The 19,141-nt window shown below is 37.5% G+C and overlaps 1 protein-coding gene across 1 annotated transcript in view; it reads left to right on the top strand.

The window, feature by feature from the left end:
* Window positions 1–688: 688 nt before the first annotated feature.
* The window catches only part of LOC128982419 (uncharacterized), a 30,370-nt gene continuing 11,917 nt past the window's right edge, over window positions 689–19,141 (top strand). Inside the window, exon 1 of the mRNA XM_054401376.1 lies at window positions 689–3,201. Within this exon, the coding sequence (XP_054257351.1) occupies window positions 1,078–3,201 (2,124 nt within the window). The 5' untranslated portion in view covers window positions 689–1,077. The remainder of the gene's footprint in view (window positions 3,202–19,141) is intronic.

Raw genomic sequence — 19,141 nt, forward strand, 5'->3', positions numbered from 1 at the left:
TTAATTTGTGTTGAAGGTTTTAAATTTTGTTTAATATTGATGCTCAGTTCTCATAGTACGCCTTTTAAATAGGTCGAACGTATGGTGTGCTTAGGACAAAAATAGAGATTTTTACAACTTTATTTGAAGGTTTAACGAAGTTTGGTCTCATTCCGTATATTAATTAATACTATACATAAAATAACTTCAGAAGGACGTAGAAAGTTAAAACGTACAATAATCTATTCGTTTGCTATTAAATAGATGGTCATGATAACTATGCATTAGTACAGTAGTTGTTATCAATTCACATATAACTTTTCTCTGTTAACGATCGTGCAGACAAACCACCGGATCGGTTCATCATTTACCGGATTTAGGTTACTGAATTTTGCGCAAACAGATTAATTCCAAGTTTTTTTTCTTTTTCAGATTTATGGTGAAAAGAGATTAACTCTAATCAGTAACCTGGTGTATTTTGCATTCACTCTCCCAAAAGGTTTTTTTTCAGCAGTGCTCGTACACAAGAAGTGGTGTAAATGTTGAGGTGGAGACCTACGTGTAGTTTATTCTGTACCGGTGGAGGAATGTATGTTGTCTAGGTGAGCTGGAGGTGAGGTAGTGATGTGGCGTGGAGGGGAGAGTGTGGTGTGGTGAGAGAGGGTGAGGGGAGGGGCAACAGGCAGCAGCAACGACGGAGTGGCGGAGATACCAGAGGTCAAGTCAGTTCGCGAGACGTTGCCGTGTAGTTGTGTTCGCGGCAGTTCGTAGTGATAGTGTTTCCCCGAATCATTCGCCAACTTTATAGTTTGGATACTTGTGTAGTGCCAGGTGATTGGGAGTATTCGAAGTGTGATTGTTCTTTCTTGGAACTCCGCGTGTTTTCCGCATCAGGAAACTCTAGTTGACGAGGTCGCGCCAAATATGACGCAGACGAAGTTTGAGGTTTGTTAGTGTGCTGTAGTGTTTCGATGTAGTGATGCGACTTTAGATGGAGTTTATGTGCCACAGATTCCTTGTGTGATATCTAGATCCTTCCGTCATGTTTACATCCTGAAATTATTTCTCTTTCGTCTAACTTCACTTTACTATTGAGCCATGTTTGCTAACAAAAACGATTCGACACCGATCTGTCGGTGCCGGGTCCTCTATCTTGGATCCGCTGTCCCTCACGTCACGAAAGACGGCCTTCAAGGGATTCAAGAGCCTTTGCGTGAACTTTATCCCGAGCAAGGAGCTCTCGGAGCTAGAGGAATAGATTCTTGGCTCAGCGTTTGGAGCAACGGTCTTCTGTTGGAAAATGTTGACGAAAACCACAAGAAAGTTACACGATTTTTTCCTATCGATACCCTTCACTATTGCGCGGCTGTTCGTTACGTACTCGTCCCGGAAAAGAATTCGGTATCGTCTTCGACCCAGCCTAGATTCCTTCCCCTAGACTCGCCTTTCGCTCGTTCCCCGAATCCGCATCACCCTCCTCTCTTCGCGGCTATTTTGCGGAGGACGACCGGAATCAAAGTGCTAGAATGCCACACTTTTATTTGTAAGAGGGAGACAGCAGCTAACGCTCTAGTACGTTGTTGTTTTCACGCATATGCGGATTCGTCTTATGCTAGGCATATAGATTCGGGTGGAAATGCTGGAAGTGTGTACGGAACCCTCAGAAACTACAATCAACCGATAGTAAACTCTAATAGTATAGAGAAGGTGGAAGGATGGCGCCGTATGGCTTCGCAGCCAACGACTAGCGGCAGTATTCTTACACTGAACAGCGCAATGCAGCATCAGAATGGCAACGACACTCTCGGATCCAACCCAGACAACTCTAACTCCGTTGATGACATCTCCATCTACAACGGAGACGAAAACCATAAGATCTGGGCAGGAAGTACAAGGGATATATCGACCTCCGATCGTGAGGGAAACTACGGAGAATACGGCGGAAGTACAATGCGAAGCACAAGATCTATGAGGCCAAGACAAATAATAAACGCTCCTCCACCACCTCCTCCTCCACTCAAAGAAGAAAAAGGGAAGAAAAGTGGCAAAGACAAAGACAGGAGAAAGAAAAAAACCGGTAGCAAAGAAGAAATGTGTGTAATGAACGGGTCACTCATGCGACCTCAACCCGGCATGCGATCACAAAGCTCGATGAGTGGAACTATGATGAAAGGAGGCACAATGGGTTATCCGAACCACGTCTACTCTAATGGGACGATTTTGAGGCCGGTCTCATCTCAAGTTATGAACGGATACCCTCCTCCTCCCCCTCCACCACCGGTTTTGATGGTGCCCACCACGTTACCTCATCCACGACGAATGGTTGCCGGCACGTTTTCGCATCGTCCAAATAAATCTCGGGGTATGATGATGCCTCCTCGGCCTCATATGCTTCCCCCTAACTTCGTTCCCATGCCTCCTCATCCGGTTTACATGCAATCAGGAAGGAAGATGTCAAAACATTGGCCAGTCGCCATGGAAGAGCCTATATACATGCCGTCGACGCGACCGCTGAGTCCCGTAGCGTCCTACCAGCCGGGACATTTTCCTCACGAAGCCTACTTGATGCAGCAATATGCTACGATGGACGTAAAATCGAAAAAGAAGGTAAAAGACAGCAAAAACAAAAAGTCAATTCCAATATTGGTGAACGGCCAACGCATGGATGACGATGACGATCCTGAAAGCCCGTTTGACGCAGAAATATATAGACGAAATGTAAAAGAAAGCAAGCGTAGCAAGAAAAATTCCACAAGCCAAAATGGTGACCATCGTCCGGACGATGAGGATGAATCTCCTTTCAACACGGCGATGTATCGCAGGAAGAGCAAAGGATCCAAGGGCGACAAGAAAAAAGATGGCGATCAAGAGGACGATGATGAGAATGAATCCCCTTTTAACACCGGAATCTACCGAAGGAAAGGTCACCTTAACGAAAGGGCCTTCTCGTATTCTATAAGACAGGAACACAGATCGAGATCGTACGGATCACTAGCAAACCTGAAGTTTGCACCTCCTCCAGTGGTACCCAACGGTGGAGGGCCATCTTCTGATTCGCACTACTACGGAGGATCCATAGACAAGGAGGAAGTGAAGAAGGAACGTGAGATCATGCAGATGATGCAGGACCTGGACCTCTCAGGAGATGAGCTGGAGAGATCTGAAGTCCCGGCTGCTGTCTACCAACAGGCTCGTCATCGACCCTCCAGCGGCCGTAGATAGGTGAGTGCCTCATTAGCAACTAGTGTATCTAGGATCTATTGCGACATGTCTAGTCTGCAAAAATCACTCAGATTTCAGTTTTCAATCAAAATAATGAGCAAATTTTAGAATTAAGGGGCGACGGTTCACTTTTTATGATATCACAGTACCGGTACTGTATAATAAAAGTATAAGTCAATATTTTGGTCATGGATTTTTGTTGTCCATTAAGTAGTATGTTTTCTGCGATTACTACGCATACTTCTCTTGTGCAGTGCTATTTGAGCTTTATAGGAAATCTGCAGGACGTCCGTATTAAAAACTGGACATTCGGCGAACCTTGCTATATACCAATAAGTTGTGGAAGATACAGTGTGTGTTGAAATAGGAGTACTGGCGGTACTGGAATTGTTAAGTTATGTGTTTCTATTACTATTGATGCTGTGATTTTATGAGTTATTATATAGCATACAGCTTTAAAACCTATAAGAATTCGTTAGGACTAAATCATGAAGCCTAATATTATTGAGTCACCAAGTTGGGAAGGGTATTAAGTGATCTAAACTAGGCTACAGTACTTAAAGGGCATTTATAGCATTTGAATCACTAAACAGTTGGAAATACAAGGTGTCAAACAGCTGGTGTGCATGACCTTTAGTAGAACCGGAACAATCAGATATCAATCAAAACCTCGCAAACCATTATTTATGAACTAAAGAATTATATGATATTTCAAAACACTAGTTTGTGTTTTATTTCTTATGGCAGCTAAGAGATTTGAATTAGTGAGAGTGATATTGAGGCCATATTTCCGAACAGATTTGGCATATCATGAACATTCGTCTAACAACATAATAACAGGTCATGTACCATCTGCTGCATATTCACGGTAACAGGGTCAACATTTCATCTTAGATTACGAAATACTTTCTTTAATGGGAAATTATTTTGTTTTATATAGTCCTTACTGAGAAAACCACATGTTCTACTGACTATTTATAATTAGGAAAGCAATATTTTTTGTATTCTATCAAACCCAGCAATTAAAAAGTCTGTGTAAATACATTACAGAACGGAAACTTATCTTGTAATACCTGAATCTCATGGAAGAAAGATTCCCTTGTCAAAACGGTCCCTTCTTGTTAAAATGGAAGGGGTACGGAAACGTAATCTATGTTGAGATTACGTCATAAGTGACACAGTTGCTCAGATATGTACTGTCTTGTCATGATGAAAATCGTATTAGAATATCAAATTAGTTCTGCACTGGTATTTACGCTTTGTTTGAACAAATCAATTGTGTACTCAATATTAGATGTATATTTTTAATACGTCGTTATTAATATTTTTTATGATCTTTGTTAGTTTCTTAAATAGATCAAAAACAAAATCATAGTTTATAATGTTCAAATAGGCTAGATCATGTTAGGTGTGTTAAATTAACTGCCATCCGTACGAGAGACTTTAATGTAAGACGAGACTGAATGCTTCGTTGTCAGAAGATGTTTTCGATTGTGTCCATGTGCCAAAGCCATCAATGGCTATAGTTGAGGTAACTCTTCACACATTCCCATTGCACGAGAAGCAATTAACAGGGATGGTAATTTGAACCACGCAATAGGAAGTATAGGCGGATAAACCCAAGTTATATAATCGTGAAAGTTAAATTACCAGCTGGCTGTCATAAATAACTAGCCTACTGTATTAGGTTTATCCTTAGGCTGCATAAAAATTCATTCCGTCATTGTTTTTCCTTATGCATGTACTAAATTGTGTTACGATAAGTATAATATTTTAGGCCTACTTAGGTTTTAATTCTATGATCAATCAGTTTCATAAGCAGTTTTTAATATCCGAAACGAATAAATACAATACGAGAAAAGTGATGAAGAAAGACAGTTCTTCGTAAGAATTGAATCAACCGTATGCAGTATTTATGAATTTGATTTCAATATTTTCTTGATTACTAGAAAACCCAACTTGGATTTGAAAAGTTAGAAATCAATTGAATTAATTCCAACCCGTACAGGAAAAATATGTTTAAAATAAATGTAAAAAACCAGTTGCTATGCGTACTCGCTTAAACTATCTTTGTCCGAGTAAGCATTCACACTGGATAAACAATAAATAGTCTTGTCTACTATGATAATAATCTTTAGATCTTGACTAGTAGACTTAGCCCCTACAATCTCTTATCCATTCTAAACATTTCTTTAAACTGTTAATAGTAAAATATAAGATGCATCGACCATTTCATCACTTCTTACACATTAACTCGTTTTGTTGTTGCAGTACTAACACTTTTATCCTAGGGTACACCAAACCATTTTCTCTATGTATGAAAACGTTATATTGAACTCAAATGGAAAATGATGACAAGATGTGTATTTATCTACACACAGTGATTAGAAACATGATTGTGCAGATGTAAAACATCATTCGTTGAAGCATTCTCTGGGGAATATCTGAAGTATTTGAAATTAATCAAATATCACAGAAAAGCTTTACATTAATTGTAATATTTAAAGAAACTAGGTACCAGTACCTCAAAAGTGAAGTTAGAACTTTAGTGCGCCCTTCTTCGAGCTCATCAAAACCAAACTGCAAAATATTTACATACTATTTCTGTTATGATACAGTAATAAAGAATGTCTTAAGTTACTCGTATGAAACTACAACATTGAATTCTCAATTCCCTGCATTCGTGTTGGGGCTTCAGTTTAATACTTAAGTTGTTTTCCAAACATAACTAGGACGTCGATGTAAACGATCACAGAAGCGGTATTATCTCTAAATATGTTCATTACACCGATGCATCTTGGAGTTTGAATGCTATTGTATTCGATCCTCTAGAGGTTACTTAAGAGAACTCCTAGAACTATGTCATCTTTAGAAACCGAACTAGGGGAAATAAAAACGATGGTATTGCCTCGATGTGCAAGGCAAAGCAACGTCAAACGAGTCGTTCTACACTAATGCTAGAAAAAAATAAACTATCCAAATAATTGATTTATTTTCAAAATGTTGGTCGGCCTTTTAGTGGTAAACTGTTCCAAAGTGCAAATCGATGTGTAAATAATTTGGCTGATCTCTAAATGTTAGAAGTCCTAATAATTAAATAGTATGGTTGTTTCACTGTAAAGATGAAGTGTTTTGCAATGTCGTAACTGTTGAAACCCACACTGACATATGACTAACATAAATAATCTTAATTTAAACAGATCAGCAACAGTTTCTTTTACATTTTTGGGAAGAGGTGTGCCCCTCTTTAGTATTTGTCAACATCGTAGACCTCTGCCCAAAAAAATCTCACAAAGTAACCCCCAGAGGAGAATCAGAAAGATCATCAATTTCAGAATCAGATCAGAAAATTTTATCTCAAAGCTGTACTAATTTTGGAGGTTTTCAGTTCTATTTCCAAAGTTGGGGATCTTAAAGAAATAAATTCCATGATGACCAACTTGAAGTCTATTGCTTGTTTTCTTTTCAATTGAGCACTGTGCTTTTTAGCGAATTTCCCATATAGGGAATAAACTATTACCGTAGTACTCATGGTAAGACCTGGACCCGGGACCGATTTACTTTTTCGTTTTGAGGTCCCCAGAGGCCAGAAACACCATCTGTTCAATTTCATATATATATATTTATTCATATGGAGAATAAGTAAACTGTTGTATTTTACTTGTTTATGAACATATTTTGATCAAATTTGGAAAATAAATTTATTTCTTATTAAACAAACTATTGACATTCAAAAAAAAAAACAACACACTTTTACCCTCCCTGTTGCAGCAAACCTAAGTACTTGTTAATCTAATGCTATTTAAAAATGGAATAAATGTGATATTTTGAAGGAGACATTTAAGTGTAAATCCAATCAGGAATGGAAATTCGCTCAGTCTGCAGATTTGCTGCGGCGGGGGTATTTACCGATTAAAATAGCAAACATTGGCCAGAGCAAAACTTCCTCCATCTCGGCTTAACGAAATGAGAGTTGACAGATGTGAGTCTGGAGATGTTGAAGGCCAGAACTGAGCGTGTGGACGGCTTCGGGGTGCACACCTCAGGTTTACACACACAATTTCACAAACAAATGTGAGCATTTGGACCGGGCTTTAGTTCCCAGTGCACACATCAACACTATTGTGGGTAGAACCAAATCCTGTCATAATAAAAATCTTTGCAAATCCTTTCAGCGGCGAATCAGACCGCAAATACCGAAAGTCGAACCGACTTCCTTATCCTCCAGAACAATACCCGGGTCAAGCAGACGGGATGGGGAAGAAAGTATCGGAATGGAAGCGGAGATTCGGCTGAGAGACGAGAACGGACGAGTGGTTGACCGGCATCGGCATGTAACCTGCTGTAACCGCCTGGTGTCTGGCATATACCGCAGAACCTGCAACCACCAGTTGATGCAATGGTCGATGATGAAATACAAGATTCTTAACATTTCGTATGCTCATCTTCTACGTACGGACATATGTTACACAACCATGCGTATTGATGACACAACGGGAGATTGCCGTCATAAGGAGCTCCGCATTGGGAATAGAACAATAATATAAGATGAGGGTGCAATGATTTCAAACGTTTAGGTAGTTTATAAACAACACTTTTGGACTTACAGATCTTAAGCAAGTTTACTGATATTTCAATGTCTACATTAGTATACTGGTCAGTGATATTTTTCAAACTAAGTTTTTGGACATCGCTTTGACACTCATTATAAGTTTAGTTACCTCTTTAGGTAACTACAGGTCATTACCAGTTTTGGCAATGGCATTCTTGTTGATCGAGAAGTTTAATCAGGTAATCGAGGTTTTAGCGGTTTATTCGACCAATCAAAATTTAAACTTAGGATGTGTAATATAGTACAAGAACATTATATACAATATTCAGTCACACTATGGAAGGAACCATATAACCCTCGTAGATAGCACCAATGGATACAATTTAACATAATGCTGGTGATAGACTATACAGGAATTAGGTTTATATTTGTCACGTGTGTTAATATGGCTTATGTATTTCTCACTGCGTTTTACTATAAGCACTTTGCTAGGTTTCATTGATTCGAAATAGTTCTTATTCTTATCAGAAACGAATCGTTAGTATTTTGTAGAAATGCATTTCCACTATACTTTGCATTATGCTCTATGGGTTGAGCGGTTGAGGTTAATTTTCAGATCCAACCTACATAAATCGAAAAATACCCCCGCCGCAGCAAACCTGCAGACTAAGCGAATTTCAACTTGTCTAAAAATGACATATGTTACAAGACTAAAGAAAATTCCAAGTTAAACATTGTTGAACCAAGAAATGTGTAAAATATTATATAAAGGGTTGGATGTTAAACGCATTATGAGGAACGTTTACCGTGAGGAAGAAATTATGAATGTTAATTGTTCTCTTATGTAAAAGATGCTTTGGCGTACCAACGCGTTGCAGCCTAGTATCGTAACATTGCTGAACTCTTTGGGCAATTTAGGTTTTTGTTGAGGATGTATCGACTTTATGTTTAGATTACATTAGTAAATTATAGTGAAAGGGGGAATTGAATTGATTGGGGGGGGGAGGGGGGTTGACCTGGATTATTTATTATGACAGTCTTGAAATGTTTCTGTAGCCAAATGTATGGTTAAATTATTGTAGAGAAAACATAACTTTACTTCAATGCATGTGAAAAATTGTAATTTTCAAGGAAAGTTATGGCTTAAATTGTTGTATCGTAGTATTTTACTACCATCCGTTCAGATAGTTATATTTATTTAAAACCTGTTAATTAACCATTGATGGATATGCCGGGGATAGAAAACGTCACTCTGCACCGAAGTTGGAAAGGGGTCCATTTTTTCCCCCATTTCGTTTTGTCATAAGAGCAAGAAACTCACTGACTGCTAACCCGGTACCTATAATTAGAAAGGGGTCGCTGGAATTCTACCCCTGGAAATTTAACCCTATTAAAAACGCCTACTACGTAATTTTGACGTCACATGTCTGGGGGTAGATTCCGGCCGTAAACTTTTAGGGCGGATAAATTATTATTTATTTCAATCAACTCATATTTCACGGTTTATGTAACAGTTGTAATTAATCAAAACCCCAATAAACCGGACACCGGAATTTGACCCCCAGAAATCTACCCCCCCCCCCGTGGTCGGCTATGCTACGTATAGGCCAAGATTCATTGTTGCAGTTGATCTTATTAATGGTAACCTAACCTAACCTAATACTGGATATTTGAAGGTAATGATTAACCGAAGGGTAGTTGATTTACATAAAATAATTAATAAATAAACTACAACAACAAATCTTGGCCGATCTCTCAAACACTGGTATATGTATAGTGTATACAAGCTGGGATTTTTTTTAAATAAGGTAATTTGCGTAAAACAATGATCCGGTCTTCAACTTTGTTACCTGGCTGGTAGCTGCAACACTGAATGTATTACTGTATCTGAATGCCTATTTTAGCATCGTTGGTCTCTTTAGTTGTAGTATTGAACATTGCCTAGTTGTCTAGTCGTAATACTGAAAATTACCTTGTTGTATGGTATAGTATTGAATGTATCCGTATTGTTTGATAGTAGTAATGAATATTACTTTGTTTGAACATTGTCTTGTTGTCTTGTCGTAGTAATGAATATTACCTTGTTGTATGGTAGGAGTATTGAATATTTCCTTATTGCTTAATCGTATTAATGAATATTACCTTGTTGACTAGTCGTAAGATAGTACTAAACATTGCCTGGCTGTCTAGTCGTAGTACTAAACATTGCCTTGTTGTCTAGTCCTAGTACTAAACATTGCCTGGATGTCTAGTCGTGTACTAAACATTGCCTGGTTTTCTAGTCGTAGTACTACACATTGCCTGGTTGTCTAGTCGTAGTACTACACATTGCCTGGTTGTCTAGTCGTAGTACTAAACATTGCCTGGTTGTCTAGTCGTAGTACTAAACATTGCCTGGTTGTCTAGTCGTAGTACAAAACATTGCCTGGTTTTCTAGTCGTAGTACTACACATTGCCTTGCTGTCTAGTCGTATTACTACACATTGCCTGGTTGTCTAGTCGTAGTACTAAACATTGCCTTGTTGTCTAGTCGTAGTGCTACACATTGCCTTGTTGTCTAGTCGCATTACTAAACATCGCCTTGTTGTCTAGTCGTAGTACTACACATTGCCTGGTTGTCTAGTCGTAGTACAAAACATTGCCTGGTTTTCTAGTCGTAGTACTACACATTGCCTGGTTGTCTAGTCGTAGTACAAAACATTGCCTGGTTTTCTAGTCGTAGTACTAAACATTGCCTGGTTGTCTAGTCGTAGTACAAATCATTGCCTGGTTTTCTAGTCGTAGTACTACACATTGCCTGGTTGTCTAGTCGTATTACTAAACATTGCCTTGTTGTCTAGTCGTAGTGCTACACATTGCCTGGTTGTCTAGTCGTAGTACTACACATTGCCTGGTTGTCTAGTCGTAGTACTACACATTGCCTGGTTGTCTAGTCGCATTACTAAACATTGCCTTGTTGTCTAGTCGTAGTACTACATGTTGCCTGGTTGTCTAGTCGTAGTACTACACGTTGCCTGGTTGTCTAGTCGTAGTACTGTACTAAGCATTGCCTTGTTGTCTAGTCGTAGTACTGTACTAAGCATTGCCTTGTTGTCTAGTCATAGTACTGTACTAAACATTGCCTTGTTGTCTAGTCGTAGTACTACACATTGCCTGGTTGTCTAGTCGTAGTACAAAACATTGCCTGGTTTTCTAGTCGTAGTACTACACATTGCCTGGTTGTCTAGTCGTAGTACAAAACATTGCCTGGTTTTCTAGTCGTAGTACTAAACATTGCCTGGTTGTCTAGTCGTAGTACAAAACATTGCCTGGTTTTCTAGTCGTAGTACTACACATTGCCTGGTTGTCTAGTCGCATTACTAAACATCGCCTTGTTGTCTAGTCGTAGTACTACACGTTGCCTGGTTGTCTAGTCGTAGTACTACACATTGCCTGGTTGTCTAGTCGTAGTACTACACATTGCCTGGTTGTCTAGTCGCATTACTAAACATTGCCTTGTTGTCTAGTCGTAGTACTACATGTTGCCTGGTTGTCTAGTCGTAGTACTACACGTTGCCTGGTTGTCTAGTCGTAGTACTGTACTAAGCATTGCCTTGTTGTCTAGTCATAGTACTGTACTAAGCATTGCCTTGTTGTCTAGTCGTACCCAGTACCACAGAAAACATACTACTATAACCCAGTACTAAACGTTGCCTGGTTGTCTAGTCGTACTACTACACATTGCTTTGTTGTCTAGTCGTAGTACTGTACTAAGCATTGCCTTGTTGTCCAGTCGTATTACTAAAAATTGCCTAGTTGTCTAGTCGTAGTACTATACTAAACATTGCCATGTTGTCTAGTCGTATTACTACACATTGCTTTGTTGTCTAGTCGTAGTACTGTACTAAGCATTGCCTTGTTGTCCAGTCGTATTACTAAAAATTGCCTAGTTGTCTAGTCGTAGTACTGTACTAAACATTGCCATGTTGTCTAGTCGTATTACTACACATTGCTTTGTTGTCTAGTCGTAGTACTGTACTAAGCATTGCCTTGTTGTCCAGTCGTATTACTACACATTGCTTTGTTGTCTAGTCGTAATACTGTACTAAGCATTGCCTAGTTGTCTAGTCGTAGTACTAAACTTTGCATGGTTTTCTAGTCGTAGAGTACGGCGAGGCCGTCAGGGATAGGAATGCGTTATTCATGGCCGCTATAGCGGGACTGCCACCTTCACTTTACAGTTGCTGCATGCAATGTTGTATCATAGGTTCTGCATCTCGGAGGTTCGTATTACGAAATCTTTTCATGCCCTTAAAAATTCATAAGCTCTCTGAGTGTAATCAAAATTGTATTTAAAATGACAAAAATGTCTGTTATTGCCATTGCATTTCGTAACTAGCTTTTGCACAAAGATGGTGCCATCATCAGGCTGTAAGTTCAAAAACGCATTGTGCAATCTGCGGAATTCTAAAAGGATTTTGCACTATTTTTAATATGTATTGGTCCAGGTGGTATAATACCATAATCAATAAAAACTATGAGACAATAGTTATTTGTGTAACTAGTGTGCAAGGACAATTTGCGCTTTTGTTACACATATATTTTTCCCACAGTTACTACAAAGCATATTAGTCTTTCAATTAGTCTTTAGTAATTAATCTTTAGTCTTCTAATTAATTAGTCTTCTATTAATAGTCTTTCAAATACTATACAACAAGTTTTAGTTAGGTTAAATCCAAGCGTTGGATGAAATGGGAAACGCTGCACCAGCTGATTGTACAGTATTCGTAGTATCTTTAAGTGTTTCCAACTTATTTTCAAGCGTACACTTTATTACGTGCCTAATAAAATCACACTGTTTTGTGTTGTTTGGTTGGAATGCTGAGTGCGGTAAAAGTAAGTAGGCTAAATTCAGCAATTAGCTACTTTGCGTGTTATAATCAGTGCAAGGAAACCCACTTTGCACTTTGTCAGGTACTATAACTGTAGGAAATAGTTATTTGTGTAACTAGTGTGCGAAGTGGCACTTTGCGCTCGTGTTACACATTATATTTTTCCCACAGTTACTATAAAGCATAAAAATAAATACTATACAACACGTTTTTAGTTTGATTAAATCCAAGCGTTCAAGTGTTACCAGCTTATTTTCAAGTGTACACGTAGTACGAACCTAATAAAAGCATACTGTTTTTGTGTTGTTTTGTTGGAATCCTGGGGTGCGGCAAAACATGAGTGCAGCAAAATATGATTGTGGCAAAAGTAAATTAATGCAGCAATTAGCTACTTTGCTGTGCTATCACCAGTGCAAGGAAACCCACTTTGTCAGGTAACTGTAGGAAAAAGTATGAGCCGTGTCATCTTGTATGGATTCTTGTATGGATTGTTGGGATTATAATCCCAACGGCAAAGAATAGAACGACACTCGCTTCGTTTCCCGGCCTAGTGAAAACACTTACTGTTGTGAGGTGGCTCATTGGGGGTTTCCCTACAGTTTGTTGAGAGTAGAGGTTGTTCACAGGTTCTGTTCAGTTAGTGTTTATCTCGTGGTTTGTCATGATGTGTTTTGTAGGTTCTAACGAGTATACCGTTGGTGTAATAGTATAAAGTTAATGCGTAAAGATGACCTATAACACATAGTACTGCGCCAGTATTGTATCAACAGTAACATGTATTGTTTTTGAGCCCCGGGCCAGATATGGCCCGGCTCAACAAAATTATAATTATCTGGCATTCTGGCACACAAACGACCAAGCAAAACAGTGCTGGTGCCAGGACACAGCCCTGCGACATTCCTTCACGTGGCCCCTACTCAGTCTAATATGCGAATGTTAACTCGTGTCTTGTTGCCAGATGAGTGTCGACTGTCGAGTGGCGTGAGACCGGATGGTTCTGTGTTCTGTGGTTCGATGGTTCGGTGTCGGCGTGGCAGCAATAGGGAGGGAGTGACAGGGGGAAGGGGGTACCGTTACATAACCTTCGTAGCAGCAAGGTGAGGGCTTCGGCTCGGAGCCCAGAGCCCAGGTACGGTCTAGAGACCGCCGTAGTCTCCATCCTCTGTATTGGGACTAGGTACGACTCCACTATCGCTTACAAAATGGTCAAAAGAGTTTTGATTATAATTTGAGTTTTACAATCCGCTCTCATGTTGCTGCGCTCTACATCATTGAAAGATGCTTTGGCGCGCTAAATACATAGAAACCCCAATTTGTGGGCCGAGTCATGGTTTACGACTTTATTTAGGCCTACGCGAAACAGGACAGCCTTAAGAGACCTTCACATTAGTAGTTATGTAGATTTAATAACTTTCAAGAAACGGAACCTGGAAACACACTTTTAATTTGAACAGTGTTGTAAACTATCATAAACATTACATATGGCAGGCTGATAAGATTTCTACGTTTATTTACTATTTAATATGTTAAAAATTTCAAAAATTTTAATTTCGCTTGTGAAGAGGATAACAATATATAATACCACAAATAAAGATTAGTATTTATTTAGATACGATTAGAGTAGATTAATAAAAAGTATACATACAGTCTACTCTTTATTATGTGATACTACTTATCTATGCACATTGTATAATCCATTCCAAATGCTACCTGAAAATGGAAACAGCCCTGCAAACATTCTACTATAATTGCGTCATAAGTCTCTTGTAAAATCGAAGACTACTCCAATAATCTGAAACTTATATAACTCGAAACTGAGTTTTCATTCGTCATTGGGATGCAACTGGTTAGTCATTCTTTCTAGAAAAGTGCCACATTAGGAAGATATTAAGACGAGATTTATACATTACCTTTCATCACGTTAACATTTCCTGTTAAACAAACAACAGATCGATTTGGTACATAATTTTAACTTTATATTTTATTTTCTCAATACAGGGTGTTTTTTTTTAAAACTTGCATCTTTATTTATGTAAAAACCGCAATAGATAGAAATATGCAGTTTGCGGGAATCATCTATTGACGTAAGGGGCCCAATTGTTTTGAATTCAACGTTACATTCACATTCCTCCCCTTTTCCCCCTGCCCCCAACTTAATTTTTTTTAATAGCAAGGTACCCCTTGTGACATATCAAATAAAAGAGCATAAAAAAAGAAAATGTTTGATGAAAAAAATTGAAAATCGGTTCATAAATGTGTGAGATATTCCCCCCTCCCCCCCCCCGGAACTTAATTTTTTTTAATAGCAAGGTACCCCTTGTGACATATCAAATGAAAGAGCATGAAAAAAGAAAATGTTTGGTGAAAAAAATAAAATCGGCTAATGAATTTGTGAGAAAATATATGAACCGATTTTCAATTTTTTTTCATCAAACATTTTCTTTTTTCATGCTCTTTCATTTGATATGTCACAAGGGGTGCCTTGCTGTTAAAAAAAAATTAAGTTGGGGGCAGGGGGTGAAAGGGGGGGAATGTGAATGTAACGTTGAATTCAAAACAATTGGGCCCCCTACGTCAATAGATGATTCCCGCAAACTGCATATTTCTATCTATTGCGGTTTTTACATAAATAAAGATGCAAGTTTAAAAAAAAACACCCTGTATATATGCTTTATGTATTTTCCCCGGCCTCTTAATATCTTCTTAACTAATTAATCTTCCAAAATAAATCGACTGGAACCATTTTCGCTGTAACGGGAAATTTTACTGTGCATTAACAATGGGAATGAATACTGGAAGACAATGATATTAGTAATCACATTTGAATAAAATTACTATAATATAAAAATATTTGAATCCTGTTTTCAAACACTCAAAACAAAAATATGTTCAAGGGAACATTTTTTTTTAGATTAACGCCATATACGGTTTTTATTTATCGTTTCCATTTTAACAGCCATCCATATAATTTGTTACTAATTTCCTTTGTCTATATCTGATGCTTTTAGGAATCTGTTTATGTATTTTTGATTTGAACTAACCATATAAATGACGTATTTAGTTTTGTAGATGTGTCTTCTAACCACTAGATCCCCCGATTCTGGCGTGAACATAAAAAACCAACCAAGCAGGAAACTTAATCTGCCCGATTAAGCCTTTATTCGCGTGTGTTTTCCATTTATAGTTTGTGTTTTCACGTATTTCTCTCAAGTACCGATTCGGGGTCGTACACCGACGGGCTGCGAAATCACGACACACTTGGGATAGAATGCCGTTTCTCCCATGTTCGTTATACACCTTTTAGCAATTTTCACATACTGTATAGGGAATAAGCTATTACCGTAGTACTCATGGTAAGACCTGGACCCGGGACCGATTTCTTTTTCTTTTGCGGTCCCTAGAGGCCAAAAACACCATCCGCTCAAATTCATATGTATATATATCATCCGATTTTGACAAAATTTGGTAAAAACGTGTAAACATACATTTATTCGAACGAGTTCGCGAATACATGGAGAAAATTCCAAAATATTATAAATTTAAAATTCCCATGTTATTCTAAAGGAGAATAAGAGTAAACTGTTGTAGTTTGCTTGTTTATGAACATATTTTGATCAAATTTGGAGAATGCATTTATTTATTACTAAACTATTAATATAAAAAAACACACTTATACCCTCCCTGTTGCAGCAAACCTAAGTACTCGTTAAACTAATTCTATTTAAATATTATATTTTTAAGGAGACATTTTAGTGTAAATCCAATCAGGCAAATGGAAATTCGCTTAGTCTGCAGGTTTGCTGCGGCAGGGGTATTTACACTTACTGTTGATATCTTCGCAGCACTGGAAATAACCATCCTGTTTCTTGTATGTTTTCACTGTTTTTTGTGGAAATAAATCCGATTTTGATTTTTTTTCGCTAACCACTTAGTTAAGATCGTAAGAAGTATACATCACCACAATTAATATCCTACTGCTTATTCGTGTAAAGCGACTGTTTAAATCATTAGAGATTCTAATTAATTCCAATGATGAACACTTGTATACAACGCGTTAACAATACAGGCTATCATTACGTTGCTGTCTTGTGACGTCATACAGCCTTGCCAATAAACAGTTAACGTCTGAGTCATGCCTTTACATTGTTCTTAACCATCAGGTAGGCCTAATTATGGCAAATGTGCAGCTAATGAACAATAGCCCCTGATAAAGGCATGGTTATGGAGGCCAATATCACCATTATTGGGAACACTTGTAACCCCTTTTTGCCAACGTCATTTAAATACGTTTCCCACTTTTAATATATGGAAAAAACCGTAACATCACTTCGTTGCTGTTCGATCTGGCAACCTTGCAAAGGCATCAGCTGTGTTAGAGAGGGCCCATTGGCTACCAACTTGTGCTTATAAGAGAATTTTGAGAGAAGTTGGTCGCCATTTGTACTAGGGGTAGATTTCGTTGTACCTTCAATTAATTACTGTACTCATTACATTGGCAGTAGAGGAATGAAATAAAGCAATGAGCTGGTTGATTTTTCCAGTTGAGAACCAAAATACCATCATTTTACAGCGTTTCAATATTTTTCTAGCAGAGATGCAGATTCCGTGTGTGTGTGATAGTGTGCTGCCTCCGGTAGAATTTATATTTTCCTAGCTCAGTGGTAGGCTAGTAGAGCAAAAACGGGGGGCGGCAGAGACAAATAAAGTAAAATTTTGGTAATTCCATCATCGACTTGCTTGTTTTACATTATAATATAAAAGAAAAATGTGTATACGATAATTTTGAACATATCCTACTTAACATCCCACTGAACATATCCGACTTATTGTGTGTCATAACAGAATATTCTGTGGTGTAATGTACTGTTTTAATTTCACTTTTACCTTGGCAAAAAACAGTCAGATAAACATATTTAATTACCTGAAGTCGAATGGATGTGGAAGTACCGTATTTCGTATTAAAGATTTTACATTCCAACAAGAACAGCTTTGTAAACATAAAACCTGAGATCTGTGTGTGATGGCGATGTTCATCAATATTGAAAAAAAATATTGTGAAATTAATTAAGAAGATTATTTGCAAACGTATGGCATATAATATTAATTATTTAAACGAATGTTAGAAAAGTATCAAAGTATCACATTACAATATTGTTATAATACAGTAGTCAGGGGCGTCGCACGAAAATAATATTGGGGGGGGAGACACTTTGAATTTCCCGACTATATTAAGCAGATTTTCCAACTATGTTACTAGAATTTTTCAACTGTATTACTCAGATTTCCCAACTAATTAATATTAAGTTTTAACAGTAAAAGGATTTGACGTAGCTGACATATACAAATAACAAGAAATGAAGGTTTCCCTCAAATTATTGGTTTGACAGTCAATCTTCATTGTTGCCTTCATTCAAGTGCCTTTGGGTTGTGGCTCCCCCCTACCCCCTACTTATTTATACCTATACCTATACTTATACTTATTTTGAACCTACTATCCGTTGATCTCTTAATACCATCTTTAATCTGACATTTAATTCCAATATCTTTATTCAATAATTGTACATTGTACATTGAATAGTGTCAAATTCCTAACCTAGTAATTACAGTTATAAGCTAAAATTACAATTTATATAATACTAAGAAACTACCAATAAAATCAGGTTAATTGGGGAAACACCTCTTTAATGGAGTAAGGAGCGATTTCTATGAGATAATTTTTTAATTTGTTTTTAAATTTGATGTTGCCAATGGGTTTTAAATGATTTGGAAGAAACCGTAAGAACCTTCTTCCGGCACAGGTGGGCTTTTTATTTGAAAATAAAAGATGGTTGCGACTATTTTCTCTTAGGGCTTTTCCTCTTGTATTGTAGCATAATTGTGCGTTATCTGATATGCTTTCTTTCGCTATGAGAGTAGTTTCAAAAATGTATTGGGCGAACACAGTTAGTATTTTAAAATTTTTGAAATGAATTTTAACACATTCAGCCTTTAGTTTTAATAATATATGCATTAAAATATATTAGAACTTATATATATATATATATATATATATATATGTATATATCAATATAATGTACATACCATACACGATTTAATGATTTATGTTTTATTAACCGTTAACCTTATACAGTTTTAGATAAATGTTGATCAATATTTAACAATATTATTTGTTTTAATAAATGGTTTAGGTTGTTCAATTGTTTTACAATTATAGACAGACACTATTTATAAAGCACAGGTTTGTATGTATATTCAGTTTATTCGACAAAACAATTTCCACTGTAAAACAAAACACAGACTAGAGATAATCACATAACATGACAAGTAATTTTCTACTCTAATTCTATACTATACCCACATGCCGAGTACACGTAGTTTCTCAGTTTTATAATTTGTTCCTATTAACAAAACCCTTTTTAATAAGCCCTCTTGGAAAAGTCCATGCAAAAACATTGTTAGGATGAAAAGTCAATTAGTTTTTGCTGTAGACCAGACAAAATATGAACAAAACTAACCA

The sequence above is a fragment of the Macrosteles quadrilineatus genome, unplaced genomic scaffold, assembly GCF_028750875.1.
Source record: "Macrosteles quadrilineatus isolate MER2022 unplaced genomic scaffold, UCM_ALF_1.0 Scaffold_302__1_contigs__length_110123, whole genome shotgun sequence".
NCBI classification, from domain to species: Eukaryota; Metazoa; Arthropoda; class Insecta; order Hemiptera; family Cicadellidae; genus Macrosteles; species Macrosteles quadrilineatus.